Here is a 26,745-nt window from a genome sequence, read left to right as displayed (position 1 = left end):
CCTGGTACAAGAAACACTCAATGCTTTTGACTTGGGAGAATTACAGGCAATGCACCCAGGCTGGCTAGAGTGGCTTCCATTTATCACTTACAGAAGCCTCCAAACTACCACCTGAAACACACCAACATGGCTACTATATTTTCCCCCGAAGAGTCAATATAATTTGGTTGAAACCATACTCTTTCCATTTGGGCTTTTTTAAGGGACGAGAAGACCACAGACTTCCCAATGCACTCCACTGAGTGAAGAGAAAAGAGGCTAGGACCCCGGTCACCAGCCTCCAAGGCTAGTTCAGTAGCACATATTTGAACAAACTGGGCCCTTCTCATCTGAAGAGCAATTCAAGCCACAGACACCTCGGCAGCGGGCTCCCTCCTGCTGCAGGAATGTGTACCTTTGACTCTCCCAGGAGTTTGAAGGGCTGTAAAGGAACAGCTGAAAATGACCACAGACTCCGTGCACAATGAATTGAACATGGTCTATGTCCTTTTGTTAACTTAAAAAGACACTGTCAAGATCTAAAGGTCAAAAATTGGACCAAACATGCACTGTTTTTATCAGACAGGGGAAAAATCTGATAAAAGCACTCAGAATTCTGGGAAAACAACGACTTTGCTTTTTGTAAAACTCACTTTTCTTGTGGGGCTCACAAAACTTCTGTTTTGTGCTCCCCAGGGTGTGAGAGACCCCGCCCCCCCAGCAGAGGCTCCTGTGGGCGCCCAGCCCCGGAACCGGCATCATAGAACTCTTTCATCCATTCAAACGCGGCTTTTGCTTTAATGGAGACAGGATTATTTCAAACGTTTGTGCCACAGCAAAAACCCTTCAGCAGAACAAGAAAAAAAAAGAAAAAAGAAAAAGCTGTTTGCCAAGGAGAAGCTGACAGCTCTGTGCAGGGGGAAATTCACTTTCGAGCTTGCGAGCGGGAGTCACAAACAAAAGTGAATCTCCGGGCCAGGCGGACCTGTTGCACCTCGCACCGCACCGCCACGTAAACAAGCGAGAGACTAACGCCTTGACAGTGTCCTTTTAAGAACACGGGCAGTCAGATTAAGGCAGTCGTGCAAACCATGGCACGTAAACGGTTCCTCCTTCCGGATGGCATGCACCACATCTGTTTCCGTGTTAGAAAGTGGGAAAACCCAGGAGAGAGAAAGCAAGGGCAAACCACTAGTTTCCATGCAGCTTCTCTTACACATTCACTGCAGTGTGGGGCTTTCAAAGCTGCACATGTGCCGACGGACACTGGCTGCTGGGCGAGAACTCTGGCTGCCTCTTCCTGAAGATGGAAAAGAAAAAGACACCCAGTGAGTGAGTGGTTATACACGGGGACCGAAATGGCGACTACACCACTCAGGCGGTGCCGGGGCGGCGGCGGGGGCTGGCCTGGCCCCTGAGACCCCCTCCATGTCATCTCCACCTCCAGGTCCTGGAGCCTTCTTGCTCTGGGCCGTTTCTCCCTGCCCGGCTCCCTTCTGACAGCCACGTCAGTGGAGTGCATTCTTTCACCTGTGGGACCGTGCCTTTCCCAGCGGCAGACATGATTCGGCTGTGTTTCTTTCTGTCTGTCCCAAGTTAGCTCCTTCCCTCTCCTCCTGACACCTGCCTTCATTCCCAGGGGTGGTTCATGGATTTACATCTTACACTGCAACTGCTGATTTTCCTCCCTATTATGTTATCGGAAAAGCATTGCTGTCACTTTACATAAAGTCACATTTGTCTCTTGGTCTTACAGATGGAATGTGTCTAACGGTGGAGAGGAGGGGAGTGGCAAGAGATTGAAGACCTCTGTCACAATGGGAAGATGTCACCTCATTTCTTGGTTAGATGTCTCCATAGACTGCCTACAAGTGACCTGGCAAGTGAGAGGAGCACTGGCTGGACAAAGGGGCGGTCACAGACAGTCCACCTCGCCATCATTTGTTGGAGTGAGAATAAATGGGTTTTCCACGAGTTGTATAGCACTTCAAAAGGTGGTGGGCTAAAGCCATCTACTTGTCACTCCCAAAAGGACTGCCAGTCACAGAAAAGACTTCTAGGAACAACACGCTCCAGGAGAACTACCAGCAGGTAATGTAGTGATGTGGATGAGGTTGGTTGAACTGGGGAGAATGTCCCATACTAGGGAACTCTACAGTGATGAAATTCTTTCTGGGACTCCCTAAAGACCCACAAATGTTCTCTATGAACCAGCATTGGGCCACCTACCCCAGGATCTTGTGTCTTGGTGACAATGACCCAATGTTAAGCAGCAAAGGATCACAACAGTTTCAGTCAAGTCCAAGACCTTTGTCGTCTCTCCTATCTCTTTTTCCCGGGGGGGGGGCACTCAGAAGAGCAGGAGAGAGAGCTGTTGTAAGAACAGACCAGGCTCCTCTCCATTCCAAGTCTTTCAGGCTGAGATGCTGGGAAGGAGAGAGGTCAGTTTGAAATTTAAAACGAGAATACAATAGAATAGCTTCTTAACACCTTAAAGTAAGGAAATGGATCTGAATGGAGAAGGAAGGGACGGGAATGTTACCCACAGCACAGCTGAAATTAAGGGAGAAAATAATAAAATTGAATCAATATCTGTATTTTCAGTTTGGGTCATTCAATAAACTACCTTGAGCAATTTGAAATCCCCATCTAGAGATAAGAACTTGAGATTCCTCGGTGTAACTTTGTTACCCCTGCAGTAATCCATTTATTTCAGATAATTAGGCAAAGAGATAATGTTTACTATGAAACTTGTGAAAATAATATATATGTTCCTGACCTGTCATATGCCCACCTGACATTGCATAGATCATAAAAACAATATAGCATGTAAAGGACCAGTAATAAAAGTGTGATGTTTGAATGTGTGAAGGAAATTATCAGTAAGAAAGAGCATTTAACCTGCAAAATAATATTTTAAAAACTGCATTTTTCATGAAAGAGACAGAAAATAAACTCAGGACACTTGGCTTTGCCTTGCTGTATCCCCTGGAGTCCTTTCACTTTACCTTTAGGTGACATTGATATGGGGTCCGGTCCAATGGTGTGGGAGGCCAGGACCCTGGCAGGGCTGGCTTTGTGGCTCTGTGACTAATGCAGACCCCAGGTTCCTAATCAGAAGTGCCCCGTGCTTGGAGTTTAGTGTTCCACAGTCACCCTCTTGAAATTCGTAAGAATTGCGTTTTGTCAGTGATGTTGGAAGAGAAAATGGGGCATGCGCTTGGGACTTGCAGCCTCAGCTCAGGCACAGTCCTGCCTCCTGGAATTCCCTAAACAGATTTTCGCTTTCTTGCTCTCCTGGCCCCTGGGCTTTGAGCCAGCCTTGTCTCCCACTCCTACTTCCTGCCCTGGGATCGCTGCCACCGTCCAACTGGCAGGGGTCTCTGAGCAACAGCGGGGTAAGATCAGGGTTGGGTGCACGTGTCCTGTAGCATCTGGAGGCAGCAAATGGCCAAGGCGCCATCCTTCCTTGACTGGCAGGGCCATTGTGCCTTTGGCAGGCAAAACAGCAGGGACAAGCCTCTCTATCCTCAGTGCCAGTACCTCGCAGGTCCTTGAGCTGCAGTACCCTTGGGAGTTTCCTGTCTGCCCCAGGCTGAAGCAAGAGGCTCACCGGAAGGGGAGATCCCTGCTTCAGTTTCCCGATGGCTTCTGCCCAGTGACTGGCTGGAGTCGATGGTGGTGGCTGCAGCTCCCAGAAGGGCCTGCACTCACCCTGTGAGTGCTGCCCCCCCACAAGGGAGCATGCCCTGACATGACAAATAAAAACTCCTTCGCAGGTGGAGGGGAGACCACAGAAGAAAGGAAAGAGCTTCATATTTTAGTACTTTTAACACTTTCCCTCTGCATTCTGAACCAAGGTTTCGAGTGTTCGTTTTGCACTGGGCTGTGCAAATGGTGTACTTGGTCTTCAGGGTGTATGGTGATAAAAGCAATGCGGAAACATTCAGCCAGGAAGTGGGTGGCACACCTAGACACAGATCAGCACTGCTTGTCTCCCACGGGCTGGGACAGGGAGCTCTGCGGCCTGTGGACTGCCTTGGAATCCCTCCTGTAGTGACTGAACAGTTCTGTGGTTCCTCACAGAGCTTCAGCCGTACTGACAGCCAAACCTCAGAGTAGTTCTAAGCAATTCCAAACCTACCTTAATCAACTGTGGATTGAAATGGTGGATAAACTACAGCATCTCCTTCACGTGCCACTTCTCTAGTCCTTGACGTTCACTTGGCACTGAAGTGAAGTGTAAATGGCCTATGCACGCAGAGCTGCTTCTCTGAATGCTGCGGTTTATTAAAGGTCACAGGCCAAGCCTTGCAAAATCTGATGCCAGAGTGGCCAACTGCAGAAGAACTGGGAGGAGGAGTCTGACTTCTGAGTATTTATAGCAACTGTAAAACCACATATTTAACCAACCACAGATTCCACGAGCCAGAGTAAAAGCTTGGAGGGAAAATGGAGCATATGGGGGCTTGTCAAATATAAGTCCCAAATCTGTGCCGGAATCTTTTGGCAGACACTGTTGATTTAAAGAGACCCCAGAAGTTTAGTTAGAAAGATTCTTCTTCAATTTCTTCTGAAAGTACACAGTTTGTTTTTCTCTTTTTTCCTTCTTTCCTCCCTCCCTCCTTTCCTTCCTTCCTTCCTTCCTTCCTTCCTTCCTTCCTTCCTTCCTTCCTTCCTTCCTTCCTCCCTCCCTCCCTCCCTCCCTCCCTTCCTTCCTTCCTTCCTTCCTTCCTTCCTTCCTTCCTTCCTTCCTTCCCTTCCTTTCCTTTCCTCCCTTCCTCCCTTCCTCCCTCCCTTCCTTCCTTTCCTCCTTCTTCTTTCTTTATTTCTTTTTTCCTTCCTTTCTTTCTTGCAATAAAGAGCCACTGCTTGTTTTAAACTCATGGATTGTGCCTAGCTTTCCCCATCTATTCCCATTGTCTAAATAATCTTTCTTTTAAGTACACTTTTTGGGTGCACTTTGTTTTACTGCATTCTTTTCTTCACAGTAGGTAATCTGTACATCAGTTTCAATGCTAGGAGTTATCCTCTATATTCTTTTATATGCTAACACTATCTTGAGATGTTGCTGGGAACAAGGTTTACTCTTTTATGAGCACAGCAATGAAATCCCTGGACGGGACTCAGGAGACGAGGCATTCTCCAACTGTACGTTTTCTCCTTTCAGACACAGTGTTACCCTCCATAAAAAGGCTTATTAAAACAGCACATGTAAAAGCTTCCAAGTAGCAAAATGCTATCCCAGACTAAGGCATCACTGCTGATACTTTTGCTCTGAAAGATGGAGAAACAAAAGCAGAGACAAAAGACCCAGATGTTTTCAATCTTAGTGTATTTTTAGATGAGATTCATTCATAGTATCTCACACTTAGCTTTACTCTTGGATTTTAGCTACTTTCCTTATATTACATGTAGTAGAAAATGAACTGACTTCTTTTTGTTCTCCAAAGTGTATGTGTTTTTGTGTGTGTGCAATGTTAGTGACACTGAATGGATGTGTCAGGAGCAGATAAAGGCCAGGCCCACAGTCAGGTTAGCTGTCTATATCTGAAGCTGAATGTCTGTGATAGGTTTGGAGATGAATCTACTTTTAGCACAGATTAAAATGGTCTATACAATTCCAGATGGTCAGCTCACCATGGCCATGACAATGAGACAGCTGTCCAAAGGAATCATAAAGAATGACGGCAACCACTCACAACCACTTCAGCAGACTGTTTTTATAGTTTTTTTTAACAGATAAATAGGATAATTTGTGACTCAGATTGTTTTCAAAAGCCAAATTTGTATTTTCTATTATCTGAATTTAAATATTTATTTGTCGGTCTTTGTTCATCAGAGAGAAGAATGGAGCTCTGACTGCGTGTAGGTCCTCTCTCAATGGTAATGTCTTCTCCTCCTGTTAACCCGTGCACGTTTAACATAATCCGTTAAGGTTCTTCATAAACACACATCATGCGGTTTCTCCAAAAGGATGTAAAATATTGCTCTATTTTTAAAATTCATAACTATAGAGATTTCTAGGCTAATAAGAGACTATGAAGAATGATTTAGTGAAATTTAATTGGTTAACATCACACATTTGTCAATATTAATATTTTGCCTCATTCAAGTCCCCTTTCTTTTGAAAACGTTGAGAATAAATTTCAAGCCCTCTGTATATTATTCTTAATATTTATTCTCTCTTTTTCAAGAGATATTTTAGTATGTATTATCTCTTGGTTTTCCAGCATGCATATTCAAAGTATTAATAATTTGTATATGGGAGTGTTAGCATATTATTAAGCTTTATATTCATAGCATCACTGTATTTCCATTCATCAATTTGCCATTTTTGCATGGTAGAATATTAATAATTATAGCTTTAGTTTATTCACTTAAACTAAAATGAATAACTATCACACTACAAAAATATAATGTTCCTATTCAAGTTTCCTACATTTTTCTATTTTAAGCAATATTACAGTAGAAATTCTTGGTTGAGTCTTCCTGCATACATATGAGAGAGTTTTTCTATGGTATGGATCTAGATTTAGGATAGGTAGATAGTTGTGCATACACATTTGTTTTTCTTAAATATTGCCAAATTGCTTTGCAGAATGTTTTTTGTTTTTTTGTGTGTGTATTTTTCTGAAGCCAGAAACGGGGAGGCACTCAGACAGTCTCCCGCATGCGCCCGACCGGGATCCACCCGGCACGCCCACCAGGGGGCGATGCTCTGCACATCTTAGGGCATCACTCTTCCGCAATCAGAGCCATTCCAGTGCCTGAGGCAGAGGCCACAGAGTCATCCTCAGCATCCGGGCAAACCTTGCTCCAATGGAGCCCTGGCTCCGGGAGGGGAACAGAGAGACAGAGAGGAAGGAGAGGGGGAGGAGTGGAGCAGACAGCAGATGGGCGCTTCTCCTGTGTGCCCCAGCCAGGAATCAAACCCGGGACTCCTGCACGCCAGGCTGACGCTCTACTACTGAGCCAACCGGCCAGGGCCTGCAGAATGTTTTCACAACTTATACTAATAGGTGAGAATTCATATTATTCTTTCTAATTCTGTTTTCAGAATCTTTAAAATTGACTTTTTATTATAAAAATTTTCAAAAATATATAGACATAGAGAAAATGTTAAACTGAACTCCCACATTCCTATTATCCAGTTTCAATAATAACCAATGTATATGTGAGTCTCATTCCATTTATAGTCCCCCCTTTTTTATTGATTATAGAGAGGAAGAGGGGACAGAGAGAAGGAGAAACATCAACTGATTGCTCCACTTATCCATGCATTCATTGGTTGATTCTTGGATGTGCTCTGACGGGAATGGAACCCACAATCTTCGCATATCAGTACAATGTTCTAACAAACTGAGCTATCCAGCCAGGGCTATAGTACCCACTTACTTATTTTAGAATAAATCTAAAATATTATGTCAGTTTATCCATAAAGAATTTAGTATAGCCTGACCTGTGGTGGCACAATGGATGAAGTGTCGACCTGGAGTGTGAAGGTCGCTGGTTCGAAACCCTGGGTGTGCCTGGTCAAGGCACGTACAGGAAGCAACTAAGTTGATGCTTCCTGCTCCTCAATCTCTTTCTCCCGTCTTCTAAAATCAATAAATAAAATCTTAAAAAAAAGAATTCAGTATGTATGTCTACAATACAGAAACACACTTTTATAATAAAAGGAAAAAATGATAATGTATGACACTTAAATTATTAGTAATCCTTTAATATAATCAAATACTGTATTCAGTCTCATATATTTTTGCTTTGCCTTTTAAATCAGCATACAGATAAGATCTGCATATTGCTTTGGTTGAGTCTCTTGAGTCTTTTTAAATTGATAGATGTTTCTTCCTCTTTTTTGCTTGCTATTTTTTTGTTGAAAAAACATGGATTATTTCTCAGCTTATAGATTTTACCGATTAAGTCTGTGTGGTGTCATTTAACTTGTGTTTCTGTTACCTATATTTTCTATAAATTGAAAATTAGATCTGAAGGCTTGGTCAGATTCAAGATTGGTTGTATGGGAAGAATAGTTTATAAGAGAGTGTTTTTTTTTTTCTATTATACAAGAGTGGGAAGTACATAGATTGGATTGTTTATTAATCACATTAAAATTGATCAGTGGTTTCAGGGCATACATTATAAAACTCCCCATCTGTCTTTCATCTGATGGTTTTAGCAGTCATTGATAATCATTACATAGATTAACTAATTTTATTTCAAAACTAGAAAATAGTGATATTATAAACCTATTATTCCTTCTGTATTTAACTGGATTTCTTTTTTTAAATTTATTTATTCATTTTAGAGAGGAGAGGGATAGACAGAGAGAGGAGAGACAGAGAGAGAGAAGGGGGGGAGGAGCTGGAAGCATCAACTCCCATATGTGCCTTGACCCGGCAAGCCCAGGGTTTCGAACCGGCGACTTCAGCATTTCCAGGTCGATGTTTTATCCACTGCGCCACCACAGGTCAGGCTAACCGGATTTCTTTGCTAAAGAACTTTCCCTTGTCAGCTACTTGAATCTTCTGAGGCAGAATTCAAACAGAAAATGCAAGACAAATGAATGCTTTTTACCTTTATTTACCAATGTTCAGAATGATTTGGTTTTCTACTACTCTCCAATAGTTAACAGTAGATCACCTGTGGGTCTCCTTCTATTATCTAATAGTTTCTGTTGGATTTTTGGTTGTATTGTCCTAATTTTTGCATGCCTAAACATATTTTATATCAGATAAGACACTGTATATATGTATATTTAAAATATCATTCTGTATATGGTGTTATCCCAACCAGAGTTGTTTCACCACCTTCTCTGCTAAATAGAGAGAGACAGATCAACTTAACCCAATCAGGAACTGAGTTGAGTCAAAGTTATTTTGCAACTGGAATAAGAATAACTCTATTGTTGGGTATATCTATTCCTTCAGAATTTTTTTTCTGCAAAATTTATGGAGGTAACATTGGTTAATAGGGTCATATAGGTTTTAAGCATACATTTCTATGGTACATGATCTGCATACTGTACTGTGTGCCCACCACTCAAAACCAAATCATCTTCTATAACCATGTATTTGACTCCCTTTACATAGTGTTATTAGTAAGTATTCTATGACATCTGTACGGCTACAGTAATATTACATAAATATATGTGTATATTTACAGGCTATTCTGATTCTATCATCTCCAGTTTCCTTGAGAACTAGGATTCTTATTGCAGAATAAAGAAAATATATATGTAACACATGATAATATATGAGGGGGCCTATGAATTTCCACACCAGACAGACTGAGAACAGATGTAATAGGTACTCAATGGAACACTAATTTTGAGCTGCTTTCTAAAACCTACCAACTACATCATTCCCAGCCTTAGAATAATATTAGGTTGTATGAATATGGCATGCTTCCAGGTAGGGTGTGGTTAAGCACAGTGTGAGCACTGTCGTCTCCTGTCAGAAACAGAGACACTGAAATGCGTAGAAACGTGGAGGTGAGGAACATGATGCGCTCCTATGGACCACACGGAGCACACATTCCTAAGGACGGTCTTCCAGGAGACCCTCCAGGATCCGGTTTTCAGCCTGGCAGTCGTTGCTCCCAACACACACCACCCAGGTAGGTACAGCAGCAGGACTTATTTTGTCTGCTCAGTAGGAACGACCCATCATCCAGGGTGAGACTTATATCAGACAAGTTCATGTACTAAGACTGTCACATATCAGAATTTCAGTTTCATCTGCAATGGGAAATAATGTTCCAGATTTAGGATACTAAACTGTACATAAATAGACCTAGAGGTAGGGGAAGACAGTGTTTGATAGTTGCCTTTTCTCAGGGAATCAGAAGAAGGGGGGGGGGCTGGCAAGTTTCAATACTCAAGCTTTTGATGACATGAAGCTAAGTAGTTTGTTTCACCTCTTAGTCTTAGGGATCACCTTATCATTCGGACTTCAGTTTTCAGAAAGCCCATGAGGAACAAGCCCCTCAACGCAACTTCACACCAGAGAGCTCTCTTACCATTCCAATTGTTAGTTCTGGTAATTGCTTATTTCTTTTGGGTCTGATCAATCTCACCTTCTTACAGATCAATCATGCTTTAGTGGTGTGAACATATTTAATCTCATCACAGCTCAAACATTATAAGCGTTGGAGCCAAACATCCCTGAGGTGAAAGCATATCTCTGCTTACCCTGTGGATCTTAAGATAGAATTTGGTAAAGCAACCTTATCTCCACTTTTATTTTTATCTTTTAAAAATTTCTTTATGTTCAACTTATTCTCTTCACCCCAACTGTCAAAGCTTTAGGTCAAATCACTGTGATCTTCTGGGTGGACTTTGCAACAGCCTCCCCCAGAAAGCCCAGACCTCCCGTGGCTCTCACCTGACCAGCCCCACACTGAGAGCGGGGTGCAGGTGCTGACACACACTTCTCACTGACCACAGTGCACCTCCATTTTGTGGCTTTAGCAGCTCTCCATTGTTCAGGGAATGAGATCCTAAAGCCTGTGACGAGGCCCCGGGCCATCTGGTCTTCGTGGACCCTTCTAGTCTCTTCTTATCACGTGTGCCTTCTTTCTCACCTACAGGAATCCTGGGATGGCTGCCTTCCCTTCGGCCATCAGTGTTTTACCCTGCTCAGAGCCTTTACACTTTGATTTCTTGAGTTATCTACCCTATTGGCCTCCTTCCTTTCTTAGCTAACCCCTTTTCTTGTTCAGAAGTCTTAGGGGAAATTAGACTTCTTTGGGGGAATGTTTTCAACTTCTATGCACTAAGACTGGTCAGATCCTCCTCACAGCACTCCCTGCAACACCTTGAATTGATCCTTAAAAGAACTCACTACACTTGTGGTTACTCATTCAGTGTCTGGTCTCCTGGCTAGATTTCAATTTCCACAAAGCAGGGGCCAGATCCAATTTGTTCACCACTGTATTCCCTGCACATGCCCAATGCCTCGCTCACAGCAGGTGCTTGAAAATAATTTGCTGAGTGAATGAGTCAATGTTTCTCTTCCTAGCCTTAAAAGGTGTGTGTGTGTGTGGGGGGGTAGGTGGAGGTGGGCAAAGGGACCAGGAATGGGGACGAAAGAGACTTTGCTTGGGGTAAATGGGTGCACAATAAGTTGTGCAGATGATATTTTATTGAGTTGCACAACTAAACCTGTACCCCAATAAATTCAATTAACAACATATAAATAAACTAAATATTTTTAAAAGGTGATGTCTGGCCTTGAAATCATTCCAATTCTCAGAGCAAAACTGATTCCATGCTAGGGACTGCCCTAGAATAACTTTTGGCTTCAAACATTCAAAGGTAAACAAAATTTTTTAATAACAAATTCCTGTCAACCTTATTGAAACCTTCCTTTCCCTCCATTTTTCTAATATGATGTGGTCTTCCTTGCCTCCACACTCCCTTACATAGTGGCCCCTGTGCCCAGAACACTCTTTCTGCATTTCCCCCACCTTAACCCACTGGCTGGTGTAGCTTCTAGCTAATGGAATCATGGTCATAGCTCTTCCTTGATTAGTGTCGACGTTTGAGACCTCCCCTGACTCGAAGGTCCATGGTAGAGGCCATTGCTACCTGCCTCCTGCACAAGCACGCTCTCCTTCCTCTGTCACGGGGCTTGCCCTGCCACGTTGTCATTGGCAGGTTTCTGCTGCTGTCCTCCCCTCCACTCAACTTGAAGTTCTGTGCGGTCATGGACCATGCAATACATCTTCTCCAGAAAACTGCCCACAATTTGTAAAACAGTAACCCCTATATATATATATTTTTTAAACAACGAACTGAATTATGAAACCCTTACTAAAAATCTCTTGAAATATTATTGCTTGCAAGAAGGCACAGACAGAATCAAGGGCTAAGGTTACAGAGCTGGCTGGTGACAGAGCTATGGTCATCCTTTCTGCCCCCTCACCCTCATCTCTGTCCCCTTGTCATAATTTCTCTTATTCTACTTTGATCTTGTAGGTATTTATTTTTGCCTTTGTTAATACCTTTTTCCCATCCCTTACCCGCCTAAGCCAAATAACATAATCAGTGCCAAATTTGCCCAAGTAGAAAATGATACTAATACCCACAGTGTTTGAGAACATTTACTAGTAGCAAAGTAGCAGTATCTACTGTCATAACTGGGAAATCAGGGAAAGGAAAGTGTTTCCTATTGTTATTGATTTCTTTTCAGAAGTTGTTTTCCAATATGTTTAGCAGTATCACTAGGGATTTGGCCTAATTTTGTTAGCGGTAGACTCCTCATTTATCTTGAAGATAATCCGTATAGAGGGTACTATTAAGTTGCCTTCAATTATACGAGGTTCCCCTTACCCTTTGAAATAAAGTCAAATTACAGACACATTTTTTTGTTAACTCGATTAATATTTGCTGATTTTTTTTCTATTCTATTAACAATAAGTAATAGTTCATTGTTGGCCTGTAATTTGTGATATATATATATATATATATATATATATATATATACACACACACACACACATATATATATATTTTTTTTTTTTAGTCCATTCAAAGACAGTATCATAATGATGTATTTTTCTTTAAAAAAGGCAAAACACCTCTTTTTCCTCTCCTTTGTTTAGTTTGAGTCAATTTAGAAGCAGTTTATATCCAGGAATCTCTAGAAAAGTAGCAAAGACAAGGTCTAGTTGTTCAATTTGTTTGAATCTCCGCCTCGTACCTTCATAATAAATGGTGTGTCACAGCTATGGTGTTTTATTTTCCCTCCACTGGCATAGCTACTGGAATTTGGAATATTCGCTCCTATTTTGCATGGGTAGGTGATTAATTATTTGGCTGGCTGGCTAGCCACCTGTATGAAGGTTTTGCAACTTTTGTTTGTCAACATTTCTAAATATAAAATGCTGGTACATAGAAGTGACTTATGTAGATGGCCAGGAAGAAAAGATGGGGTTGGATGGAGATGGGATTTCCTTGCTAGACACTTGCAGGGTTTCTGCTCATGTCAAATCATCTGTGAATTGCCTCCCTGATCCTACCCATGAAGAACAGGAGTGATGAGCTTCTGGAAGACAGTTTTATACCCCGTTACTCCACCCTTTGTTCATCATAAACTTGACCTGGGATAGACCCCTGAGCCCAGATGTGCCAATCAATTCCTTTCTGTGTTATGTAGAACCACCTGTGTAGAGGAAAGGAAGCAGTCTCTCTGGGTAGCTAGTCCTATAATAACATATAAACTCAAGAGAATTGGGATTATTGTCCTTGGACTTGCCGTGAGGGACCAACAAATGAACAAAGCAGCTCTATGAAGAGAAAATGAGAAGGGGGGCAGGGAGACAGAGGGTGACCTAGAAGGCTGGAGCCTTTACCCATAGGAGTCTAGTCCCCTACATGGCTCAGAAACATTCCAAACCTTCTTACCATGACATACCTAAAATTGTTCCCTATATTCTTTCTGTTCATAACTCACCACCTGTTGCTTAGGCTAGTCTAATTGGCTTCTATAACTTGCAATCAAAGAATTGTAATTAATGAGCCAATAGGTTCTATTCTCATGACTGAAACTTCCAAATGTACTAGTGCTTTCTTCTTCATTTTTTTTTTTTTTACAGAAACAGAGAGAGACAGAGGGAGGTACAGATAGAGACAGACAGATCAGAAGGGAGAGAGATGAGAAGAATCAATTCTTCAATGCAGCACCTTTGTTTCTTATTGATTGCTTTCTCATATGTGCTTTAACCAGGAGGCTACAGCAGAGCCAGTGACCCCTTGCTCAAGCCAGAAACCTTGGGTCCAAGTTAATGAGCCTTGCTCAAACCAGATGAGCCCACACTCAAGCTGGCGAGCTCGGGGTATTGAACCTGGGTCCTCCGTGTCCCAGTCCGACGCTCTATCCACTGTGCCACCACCTGGTCAGGCTGTACTGGTATTTCCTTCTTGTTTTCTTCATTTTTCAAGCTGTTAACATTTTTACTCTTGAATTAGTTTTAGAAACACATTGTTCACATGTTACCCTTTTGAGTAGGTAACACTTTACACTGGACACTAAGACTAACAGATGGAATGCAAATGACCTCATCCTTCTTTAGCTGTGGCCAAGCATGGACAGGTTGCCAAGCCATGTCCAACAGGGTGTCCTTCCTCATACACACCTCACACTGAGTAACACTTGTATGCCTCCACTTTCAGCAAATGCACAGCTCCCCATTCTAAGAGCATGGATAGGATGAGCTGATAATAATGACACATGTCCTCAGTTTTTAGCACTCTTTTTACATGAAAGTGTAATGTAGAGTTTTATGTTATTATATAAACTCTAAATTAATGGGTCAGGCTGCCCAGCATAAACCATACAATCTCTCTATATTTTCAATTTTTCTTTCTCTGTTGACTCCTTTCTCTGATATTACAAGCATGCTTTAATTTCTCTTCTGTTATACCACTCTTTTCTCTTCCCTGGCCTCCTTAAATACTTTCTAACCTTCTGAATTAATCCCTTGAATGCCACACTCTTCAACTTTTTGCAACAGAAATTCTATTCACATCACACCCTTAAAACCATTGCAGGAGAACCACACTGTCTCCATCCTGGGGTATATCAAAGATCCCATGTTCTGCTTTCCGTTATGAACAGATTATTTGTCCTCCCACTTAAATTCATATGTTGAAGTCCTAACCCCCAATGTAATGGTATTAAGAGAAATCTTTGGAAGGTATTAAGGTTAGTTGAGGTCATGAGAGTGAGGGTCTCACTTAAATGGGATTAATGTTCTTATACAAAGACACTAGACAATTCTCTCTCCATTTCTCTGTTCCCTCGTGCCTATACGAGAAGAGGTTAAGTGAGCATACAGTTAGATGGCAGCTGTTTCCAGTCCAAGGGGCAAGGTCTCACCAGAAATCAACCATACTGGCACCCTGATGTGGACTTTCAGCTTCCAGAACAGTAAAATATAAATAAGTGTCTGTTTTTGAAGCCAGCCAGTCTGTGGGACTTTACTATGGCAACCTGAGCTGCCTAGGACACAGGCCCCTTTTGGTTTCCACGATACTGTTATCCCTGTTTTCCTCATTCTGTTTGATTTCTTTCTGTTTATTGCCTTCCGATTTTCTTTATGTTCTTCCTCCCACCTTCTTGTTTTCTTAGGTCATATCACTGTTTTATCCTCTTGACATATTCTAACAATTGAGCCCTCAAAATCTAGAACTCTTGCTCAGACTTTCCTCTTGAGCTCCTGACTTAAATTTCTAAATAACTTACAAATGTCTCTATTTGGATGTTTTTTTATAGTATTTTCAATTGAAATGTCTGAAACCCAATTCATCAACATCTCCTCAGTCCTACTCCTGCCGTTGAATTTGTTTTTATGGTAGCAGTATTTTTTCCAGCCACCCAAGCTCAAATCATGAGAGTTATATTCTATTTTGTACCCCTTCCTTCCTTTCTGCAAACCAATATTTCAGTTCCAATAAATCAAGTTCGCAAAAATTTTGCATGTGCATGCTTTGGGTTTGACTTTCATTCCACGGCTCTAGTTTAAGACTCTTATTTTTAATCTGTCATTTGGCTTATTATAGCACTCTATTAACTAGTCTTTCTATAGTCAATCTCCTCACAAAAAGCTTACACATGATCATAAAACTACAAAAATCTTTAATGCATCTTGTGATTTATACGAAAAAATAACTAAGCTTCTTCTCAGACTATTGGTCATTATCTGTAATCTGTCCCCATTTTGCACTTATAAATTTACCCACCACTACACCTCTCCTTGTACTTCTTCACACCAGATTTCACGCTGTGGCCTGAAGGTGCATTAACATTCTGAATTTTCACTCACGTTATTTTCCATATTTGAAATGGTCTCACTATAGCACAGTTTGTCCTGTTGAAAAGCATCCTTTAAGGTCAAGTTCAAATTCCACTTTTATTAAGAAAGCTTTTTCGATCTTTCACTCCTCTATTAGCTGAACTTAATCTCTTCCTTCCCTGAGCACTCATAATGTTATACTGGTCCTCAGTTATGGCACCTAATCCACTACACTTTATCATAATTTTGAATGCTTCCCTTACAATATTGTAAGACTGATGCAGTCAGTCCCTGCCTCTTATGTCTTTTTTATCCTGAATATTATCTAGCACCATATCAAGTACCTAAGTGCTTCTAAGCTTACTGCTGAAACAATGATTGATTGAATAAATAAGCAGTAGGTGCTCCATGAATGTTATTATGAAGTAGTAAAAGTCTATGACAAGTATCATACTTTGTTTTGATAAATCCTTCGGATATTTACATAAAAGCAAGTAAATAATTGTAATAAATTTTTAAAGTCATGCATTATATGTATTATTAAGGGAAAAATCATTTCAGAATGACAGATTTTCTCATTTACAAGCTATGAGACAGAGATGACAGAGAAGCTATCATCTCTCTTTGATTGTGATGTCTGTTGGATCACTATCATATTTCTTTTCATAACCAAAGGAGGAAAGAGACTAAAATGCTTACCCAGGGTATAAGCTCTAATATTTACCTTTACTTGTGGACACAAAAAAATATTTCTAGCAGACCAAGAGTAAAATTTCCTCATAGCATTACTTCATTTAATATTTTATGTTCTTAGTTCTTTACTCACCAAAAACATATATTCAAATGCTTAAAAAAACAATCACAGGAACATAATATCTATTTACTTAAACACCCATGTTTTAAAATTACTTGTTTGCATCAATCTAAGGCCTTTTTTTTGTGATTGTCATTGTTTTAGTTTTGAATACAGTTATGCATGCAAAGCTCACGGGAGTGCATTGTCACATTTTAACTCCCCGTGCCATCAAATTGTTTGGCACTCATTGAGGTTATTTATCCAGAAACTAACTAGAAATGTTAGCTTGACATTTAGTCGTCGATATAATTGTTTAAAGGAAGCAAGTCATTTACATAATATTTTAATTTTCAGTTGCATAACGTTAACTCATTTTTGGCTTTAAAAATAAGTAGTAAATAATTTGGATCTAAATAATTTACTTAATTATGAATGTCTATGGAGTTCTATCTTTCTTTTACTGCCAACAAAGAGTATTTTACCCATATCTTTATATTAAGTTAAGCCTGAATATTTTCTCATTCAAATACATTAAACTAACGGCTAAAGAAATCAGAAATGTCAAGGCGAGTATACAATTGAGTTGATATTCCAGGGTAGGATTATGTTTAATCGAATTTCTAACTGTAAGTAACTCAAGTAACTTAGAGCAACAGATCTATTGATGAAATTCCTCTGACATTACATTTGGAATATGTAAAACAAGTGCCCAGACCTTTGGTTGAGTCAGATATCCGGCTATGAAAAATATTTAAAAATTGAAATAAATTTTGTAAATCCAGTCCCACAATGTCATCCACCCATGTATCTCAGAAACAGCCTGTTACGACAGTGTAGTTAGATTTGTAATTCCTCAGAATAATATTCAAACAGGTCAGTTGGAAACTCCTCACGACAGCATCTGTTCTCTGTTTATAGATATATCTACAGACTACCAAACACCCTCAGTGTACCATAAATGTGGGAATCACACATCCAGAATGGCAGGAAACTCACTGGGTGATGTGTTTGTTCTCCGGAGTTTTTCAGCCCCTTGCTTTGGTTGGCAAGACTTTGTTAGATTTTTGTTGCAGTAGAAAATATTAGATTATTTATAGTTTTTGTAACTTTGGTGATAAAACAGCAAAAGATACAATAAAAAGCTGAATACACAGGGACTTAGATTATTGTTATGTTTTAAAATTACTGCCATAGAGTTATAAGAGCAGCAACAACAGGATAAATTTTAAAAAGGTGAATAAATGAATGTTTGTTTTCCATACCAGTTTAGCCTCAAATTCCCCTCTCTTGGTCAGCTGAGCTATGCAGTACACCTTGGAGAAGCTACAGATTATATTAAGAAAGCTGCAGGTTATAATTATTAATTAGATTAAGTTTTTATGGTAATAAGCTTACAGTGATCAATTATAGCCAATAATTAGGCAACTTCTTGGTGAAACCAGCACTTCCTAGAGAACCATTCCAGTTTAGACCAAGCTAATTTTTCTCTCAAAAGCAGGACTCCACATGAAATCAATTTTTAAATTCATTATAGTGAAGGGAATATTGTCAGCATATAAGGAGAGCAGTTGCAGGCGTGAGAAAGTGGTCAGAATGTGCAGCAATGCCTGGCTGATCTGGAAGTGCTCAGCCCTGTTCAAGTAACAGCAACTGGCTTCATCTCCTGCCGGCAGCGAGCTCTGTGTGCTTCCTCGGACACGTCCAGGTCCCCAGCCTGTCTGTACACAGACTCACTAGGCGAGCTTTCAACACTGCGTATTCCTGGGTTCCAGCACAAGATACCTTGATCACATAGCTTCTCTCTTTTCATTAAGTGGTTAAAAGAGCAGCTTTCATTAATGGCCCATGACCAAAATTCCAATGAAAACTTCTGAAGAACCATAAGAAAGACAGAAAAGTTAGGAACCTGGAGGTAAATAACGGTGGGTGGTGGACAGGACCCTCATATAGCCACGTGGGATGCAAAATGATGGTCTCTTAGTTCCTATGAATAGTCCCATTGAAAAACTGCTTTCTCCCTTATTTTCATTTTGTTTCCTTTTGTTTCTTTCCTCTGAATGGCAATTGTTATGCTATTTTACATCTGGATTTTGTGGTTATGGTTTATTTATTTTTTCTTCCATTTAATGACACTGTTGCTTTGCTCTGAAGCTTTCTGATAATTCCCTGCCAGGAGGCTGCTGCTGAGGGGACACTGGTTAGCATATAAAGCTATGACAAGGGGACAAAATGACTAAGCAACTTTGATCATCAGCATCCCACGAAGAACTTGAAATTGATACTGTGAGAAGTAGGTGCAAATTATTCCCTCTGACTTTAGTGCTAAAAAGTATTAGGGATGTCCCTATTTAAAATAATTTAATGGATTTTAAATATTTTTCCATAAACCCTGTCATGTGATCCTGAAACCAATTACACAATTTCTGTAAAAGATGCCCATGGTGCTGCTTAGCAATAAAGATACAAAACTAGAAATTTATGGCATTTCAATTTTTTGACATATGTTAAGATGAGAAATTTTTTGCTAGTTAAGACACAAAGAATGGCTAACCAAGTGAAATTATACTTGTGAGTCACACAAATTCATAGTGGCTCAATTTCCTCATCTGCAAAATGGAAAAAAAAAATAGTTCCCATTCCCCTTATTTTGGTGAGTTGTTTAGGTAGATGGAATAGTTATAAAACCATGTATATTTTATAATAATCATTGTTAAAATTCTTCATTTTAAAGGATTATTTTTAAAAGTAAAATTAAACTGTTAATGGGGAAATTGTTTAAAATTTGGACAATTCAATTGCCTTTAGATTAGAATCCATGTCATTGAAAGTGTAAATGTTTCATGAAATTTGTTTTGTGGGTCTCAGAAAAGATAACTCATGCAAAATTAATGTATGTTTCTTTTCAGTCAGGAAAAAAAGATTTGAAAAACATGTTTATTATACAAACTACTAGAAAATTTACCAGAATAGAATAATAGGCACTTGGATGTTCGCACTGACTCTCAAGTTTGGGGCTTATCACCTTCATCTGGGTCTTATTTCTTTTGGTACTTTATGGTTAGGAAACCATGCTGATCATTATGTTGCATTAGAGATAGGTCAATTTACGGGAAGCATTATGAAACATCTTTACAATATACATTAAAGTTCAATACATAAGAGGACATGATATGACAGTTGCTTAAAGGAACTTATTTCAGGACATACTTGATGCTCAGTTGCAGTCAAGTTTTGAAAATTTTCCCCAAGTGTTTTATTCCCTTTCTCTCATCCCAGATTAGTAACAGTGAGCTCTAGAGGGATAAAAATAAATCGGGAAAGATCTTCAACCATGTTCTAAACGAGAAATTAGAACTAGAGATTGCGTCTCTGCCCCAGACCCCAAAGAGTGCTGATGCCCCATAGAGAGAGGACCCATGTGAACAGAGGAAATTATGGGCAGAAGAAGCTGCAGATTCTAGGTCAGACTAAGGAAATGATCAGCTGGCTACTACTTCAGACTCCTTGTTCTTTCAAAGGAATGAAAACGAGGTAACATTCTTACTCCAACAGAATGTGAGAAAACATTGGGAAAAGTAAAGAGCATCATTTAGTCATAGAGGAAAAAAAAGGGGGGGGGGTGAATAGGAGAGAAAGAGACAAAGAGACAGAGAGAGAGAGAGAGAGAGAGAGAGAGAGAGAGAGAGAGAGAAGAGGAGAGAACCACCCAGCTCATATTACTCACTTGGCGTTCCCTGCCCCTGGCTTCTTTCTTCGGAAAATGTTGAGGAAAGTGTTGGAGCGGCAGGGCAGCTTGCCATCGCCCACGTGCATGCGCACTACATCAGAGGTGGTGAAGGCACTGCGGACGTTCCTCTCGGGCTTGGCAATAATGATGTACATCTTGGGAGTGAACATGCACCCCAGGGCCACCGTCACACTGAGGCTCACAGCAAAGCAGGTAGTGATGATCTTGTAGTTGCTCCCGAAGTAAATGGGCACAAAAGCCAGCCAGATGATGCAGGTGGTGTACATGGTGAAGGCGATGTATTTGGCCTCATTGAAGTTGGCGGGCACGTTGCGGGTCTTGAAGGCATAATAGGTACAGCTCATGATGAGGAGTCCATTGTAGCCCAGAGGGGCCACCACCCCCAGGTTGCTGGTATTGCAGATAAGGTAGACTTCCTTGATGTTTGGGTACGACAGAATGGGCATGGGGGGCTCCATGATGATCAGGGTCACCACCAGGGTTAGCTGCACACTAATCAGAATTGAGGCAATGATCACCTGGGCCCAGGCGCTCATGAACCTGGGCTTTCGGGTGCAGATCTTCTTCTTGCTGCCAGCGAGGATGCGCGCAATGCGATTGGTTTTGGTCACTAAAGCCGAGTAGCACATGGCGGAGGAGAGGCCGACCAGGAGGCGCTGGAGGTAGCAAGATGTAGTGGTCGGTTTGGCAATGAGAGTGAAAGGACACACGTAACCGAGGAAGATGCCGGCTAGGATAATATAGCAGAGTTCTCGACTGGAAGATTTGACCACTGGGGTGTCCCGGTACAGCACAAAGATGAGCGTGACAAACAAGGTCACAAGGATGCCCAGGCAGGAGAAGGCGATGGCTATGATGGATTCTATATTGCTCCACTCAAGGTAGCGGACAATAATGGGCTCACAGCCTGTAAGAGGAGAAAGTTTTAAAATGAATCCAACCTTTTTACTGATCAATAATAACACTGCATTCTAGTTACCAGAGGCATAGGTAAATTCACATCTTCCAAGATTTATCTTATCTTAATTTTTTTTAATGCTTCATTATAACACAAACAAAAATACACTATTGTTTTCTCTGGGCAATCATGTTCCTGAACTTACTCGCATCACAATCCTAACATGACATACTCAAGCCTGTAGAAGTAATCCTCCACTTCCATCAGCAGCATTATAAATGGATGACACTCTGTGGGTGACACTAGGTTGTGTACTTTTGAAAAGACAAAGAAGAAAGCTCCATTGTTTCCAGTGAAGGTTAAACGGTGAGAATGTATTAAATAAGTTAGCAAGAAATAAACTAATAAAATTTTTATTTTTGCGTCGCTATTATCTAGATGCAAGTGCAGCTCACAGACAAGGACTTTCTGGGCCAGCAGAGTGTTTTAAACATACATTTCACTTCAATTCTTTAGACGAATCCATATTCTCCAATTTACCACATATTGTATCATTCATCGTAAGTCTCACCCCTTCAGTTACGCGTGATGTGTATGTGCCATCTAAGGGCCACTTAGTTATCAGCTAGTAACAAACACACCAGGGAATCGTGGAATCTCCCCTCACCCATCTCTTGAAAAGAAGGACCGAGCTGTGCTCCTACCTGCCTGGCTCACCTTTTCATTTGAGATGGAGAATAAAGTCTGTTTTGTATTTCACACACAGAGAAAAATGTCTCAGGTCCTGGAGACAATGCCTTAAAAGAACATTATGTTTGGTCTATGACAGTATTTCCCAAATTGTGAGAAAAAATATTTTCATAAATTTAGAAGACTTTGTTCTGTAGGCATGGTAACAAGGAACCACCAGGACCTGTTTTGAACCTGTTCAGTCAATCAACAACAGCAGCCCTCAGAATTTTTATCAGAAAATAATAACACATTTTGAATCTGTAGAATACAAATCATATCTATGGAAGTTGAATTAACACCTTGAGCCAAATGAAGAGCTATAATTAATGCTTTTCCTAAACTTCAGACACAAGCAAAATATTTTCTGCAAAATTCATGAGTTGATTAGATACTTATTGTTCCACACTACAGATATATACCAATTAATTCAATTACTTGTTAGTCTCATGGAGGAAAATGTTCAAAAGCAGAAAATTAGAAAAGAGAAGATTTAAATAACCCAGTAGTGTAAAAATTTAAAAATAGAAATAGAAAATGCATTACATAAGGCAATTTCAGAAGTTTTTCCTTAGTAAAAAATTCAAAATTATAAACTAAATAAAGGTGAAAGATTGACTTTAGGAAATCTTCAAATAATTCTGGGGTGGACTCAACAGCTAACATATAAATGAGCTCAAACTTGAATTAGGGAATTCAACCAGAGAAAAACATTAAAATACAGAATTACTGACCCTTAAATATTTTATGTGGCTAGACATTTTGATAGAGAATAAAAGTAAATAAACTAGGAATTAATGTGATTGCAGATTTTTAGGTAAAACAACAAAAAGAACCTCTATTCTCCATGTCTTGGGAACCTATAGACAAGACAATCTATAGATACTGCAAACAGAACCATCATTTAAATAACCAATGTTCCACATTAGCTAAAGCTCAGAAGGACAGCTTTTTAAATTTGTCCCATGACTTCATTCAATGAGAGACATTGATACCCAAGGACTCCCTATTCTCCTCTGAACTTCGAAAGGAAGCAACACTATCTTATTGATATCTGTACCTTTATGTGTACCAATAACCTCACTATATAAGATATCTTGGTTTAATAAAACTACTTAAATAGTGAAAAATTTTACCAGCCTTATGTTCTAGCATGTAACTCTTACTTTGGGTTTATTATTAGAGGGATACATTATTCTCTGGACTCAAACCGTCAACATTTAATAGGTAGGATTTACTTCCAAATAAGATGTACTTACACCTGCTCAAATTATAGCTGCTATAGTCATAAAAATACCTACAAAATGTATAATTTGAGAACTTATCCAGGAAATGGCTTTTTTCCCAGAATCCTTATGGACAAATGACTGCACAGAAATGGGAGATGGATGGGGACAGAGAACATACGTATACAGATGATAATAGGTACCTAGATTATTATAAATCTTTCTTTTTGTGTCAATATGAAAATGCTACACAATGATCTAGATATGTTAAGTCAGCAGCATAGCACATACAAACATGTGATATCATAAAGCATTTTCAGATCCTTCCTTAAATTTTTACAGTTAGACTGCATCTATTAAAACCCTACCCATCCATTTTGCTCTTACTCCTGAAACTAATTCTGGCTGATAATTTTCTCTCTAGTACTGGATCAGTTTAAAAACACAAACTTCAAACTAAAGATATGATGGATTATAAACTCGAACCTTGGTATATTGACTGTTTGCTAACAGATATCGCAGTCAATTTACAGTGACCACAAAAAGTTACTTCGTTCTCCTTGTGAGAATGACTATGAAAAGATGATAGTCAGCTAAAACTTTTGTTGTTATTAATCTGACCACAAGGAAAAGACAAGTGATGTGTTTGTAAGGCATGATGTAACATATACAATTTCTTTAGATAGCATTTTTTTTCACTTTGCTCAGAATTATCAACCACAACCCCTCAGTGTACAAAAATGAGTAACAAACCCAGAAAGGTAACCCAAAAGAATACATCTAATTTCATCTTAAGTGTATACCAGAATCTCAATCTTAATACTTTAAAAAACCCCAATTAGAGCACTTAAAGTCTTTTATAAGACTCACCTTCGCACCTTCGAATAAACCACTTAAGAAGCTTGCAAAGCAGTGAAGGATGTTAATGCCCTGCCAGTACAAGTTTCGACACATCCATCTTTCAGGGGACTGATTCTCAGGTTTTCAGTTACATTTTTCCAGTCTTCCCCACCTTTCAGCAAAGCAACACAGCTTTGCCTTTCCCCTGCACCAAGAGTTCTAAGTGCTTTAGAAAGTTTCCTAGGAAATTGCGTGCTTCCAAGCAACAATTCAACTACCATTTTCAACTTCCTAATATCGACTAGTACTTTCTTTGTCCACCAGCTCTATTAAATTCTCCAGAGCTCTGCCTACTAATGTTTTGTCCTGAGAATTCCCACAACCCCCTCCACCCCCTGCCATGTAACTAATCACCCCTCCCTTTCTTCTCCCACCCTCCCAGGACCAGTGTAAAGCTGTGCCCTCCCCTCCTACAACCTTCACCCTCCCATTTGAATGACAACACTGTTTTGAAATCTAATCAAGAAAAACTTAAGTTAAAAAACATAGAACAAGATGAATCAAAGATTACTGTCAGCATCTCAACCATTCCCTTCTCTTAGCAATTTGCAATGCAGTCGGAATGCCCAAACTAGACCTGCAGTTTCTAACAGAATTTGTGCGTGACCAACTTGTACCCTCCTAGACTGCTGCATAACACACAGACCACCACTCCCCCAATTTGCTTCACCCAGACATTTGCCTAAGGCACTTAAGACCTGCTCATTTTCCCACAGTTACATCCTCACATGAATCCTTTTTCTGACCAATGCACAGGCAGGCAGGTAGGTGGGTGGGTAGGTGAGAGGGTCACTGGCCCCATCTGCAAGACACGACTCTGCATTAGGGGCATCGATGGTAAAATGTCCTACAGCTGAAGAATCTTCTGGAAACAAGGTTCGTAGCACAGAACTAGCATGAAAAGAAGCTCAATGCAGAAATTGCAGCAGCCAAAAATCTCCAACCCAAAAAGGAGTGTTCCCTCTTGGCATTCATGGACCTGAGGATTGAAACTCCAAGATCAAAATTCAAATAAACACATCTGCTAAGTGACTTGGATGTGTCTGATTTGAACTTTTTAAGATTGCCTCCTCAGAAGGTCATCTGTAAACCTTAAATGATGGCCTCTTGAATACAGGGCTTCCTGAGCAAGGCTGGAAACATGACATTGGAGAACTTCCTCCTCTGAGGACTCTGGAAAATCAATCTGCAGACTCAGTATACGTGGGGTCTCTTCAGGGTCTCCGTCCTGCACTGCTCTGACTCACACTGGCCAGGAGCTCCATTTCTCCTGGTGCCATCTGATCGCTATGATGAATACTACAGTAACAAACCACGTTCCATGAGTCGCTTTTGTAACTTCCAGCTGGTTCCCATAGCTGTGGGCCCACCCAAGGGTACACATTCAATCCCCACCTTCTCCACCAGCAAGGCTATCTGAGTTTCTGCAGACACCCTCCAGAAGCAGAAGGCCATGAACATTGAGTGTTATCCCAAGAAATGTGGAGCAAGTTGATGACTACACAATGGTCTTCTGCACAAGATAATCTTTAGAAGGTTCTTGTATGCATCATATTCTTTTGTACTCTTGCATATTCCACACCTTTTTACTTTACTGATTTAAAGCTATACAAACCTGAGTGTGTCTTCAGTGTTCCCCTTATTAGTAATAAGTATATACTTGCCTAAGTCTATATTTTATAGATAGTCATTATTCTAACTCAATCACTCAATCATATCAAACAAATATTAGGTATGTTACAGAGTTTCAAACTTTCAAATGCATATCACAAATCCCAGTTTCCTTAATGTAGCTGAGAGTCAACGACAAATACTCAGGCATCTCTACAGATAATCAGAGAGTCACCCAGTCTAGTTGGACAGTAGGGCTTATCCTACACAGCGTACTGTACACAAATGAAGAAAAAAAAGTCTGTATACTAGAAGGGGATATAAGTATTCTTGTGTTGTAACAGTCGCAGTTTATTATAACACCTCAAAACAATATACCTACAACTCCACTATGATTTATCTCTTATGTTGTATCTCTCATGAAGATCCTAGTTTATATTTCTCTATGTGGAAACCAGGCTTTTCAATGCCAATCCAGGACAGCCCAAAACAGTATCCACTGGGGCTTGGGATTGAACATTTACATCTTGAATAAACTTCTTAAAAGTATTTCTGATCTTTCTTCTCCTACTCCTTCTTCTTTTCTTCCTTCCACTTTCTTAAGACATCCTAAATTTGAGAGGCACTAGCTTTGATATATTTAGGTAATTAGCTGTAGTGTCCATATTGTCCAGATATGTAATGTACTGTGTAATAGAATGTAATTTGTTGTTCTGTTTTGAGTTTTAAAAAGAAGAGTGACTGTCCAACCTCAGAGGTATTTGGGAATTCCAAGACTAGGAGGGATGGAGGTGAGGAGTAGGAATATGTAGTGAGGAGTATCTCAAGCCTACCTGACCCTCAGCGTCCAAAAGGAGAAGACATAATGGGAGTTGTGCATATTATATTTAAGAAGCCAACAGCTTCCAGGTTAGAGTTATCCCAGAGAATCTAGAGCCATCGACAAGTCAGTTTTCTTCAAGCTGACTATAGATTACTGAGCAACATCCAAGAGAGGCTGCAATGACTCTGATCTGAGGACCAGGGAATATTTCTAACTTTCAAACCAAATATTGGC

General features: G+C 40.3%; 1 protein-coding gene across 3 annotated transcripts in view; it reads right to left on the bottom strand.

The window, feature by feature from the left end:
* GRM1 (glutamate metabotropic receptor 1) overlaps window positions 1-26,745 on the bottom strand; it is a 364,370-nt gene that overhangs the window by 11,553 nt on the left and 326,072 nt on the right. For 2 of the 3 annotated variants that reach the window (XM_066248071.1, XM_066248073.1), the window contains exon 7: window positions 20,301-21,231. In XM_066248071.1, the coding sequence (XP_066104168.1) occupies window positions 20,301-21,231 (931 nt within the window). Of the gene's footprint in view, window positions 1-1,195; window positions 1,280-20,300; window positions 21,232-26,745 lie in introns of all 3 variants that reach the window. The other variant, XM_066248072.1, reaches the window with a different exon arrangement.

The sequence above is a fragment of the Saccopteryx bilineata genome, chromosome 12, assembly GCF_036850765.1.
Source record: "Saccopteryx bilineata isolate mSacBil1 chromosome 12, mSacBil1_pri_phased_curated, whole genome shotgun sequence".
Classification (NCBI taxonomy): Eukaryota; Metazoa; Chordata; class Mammalia; order Chiroptera; family Emballonuridae; genus Saccopteryx; species Saccopteryx bilineata.
This window is presented reverse-complemented; position numbering and strand designations above follow the sequence as displayed.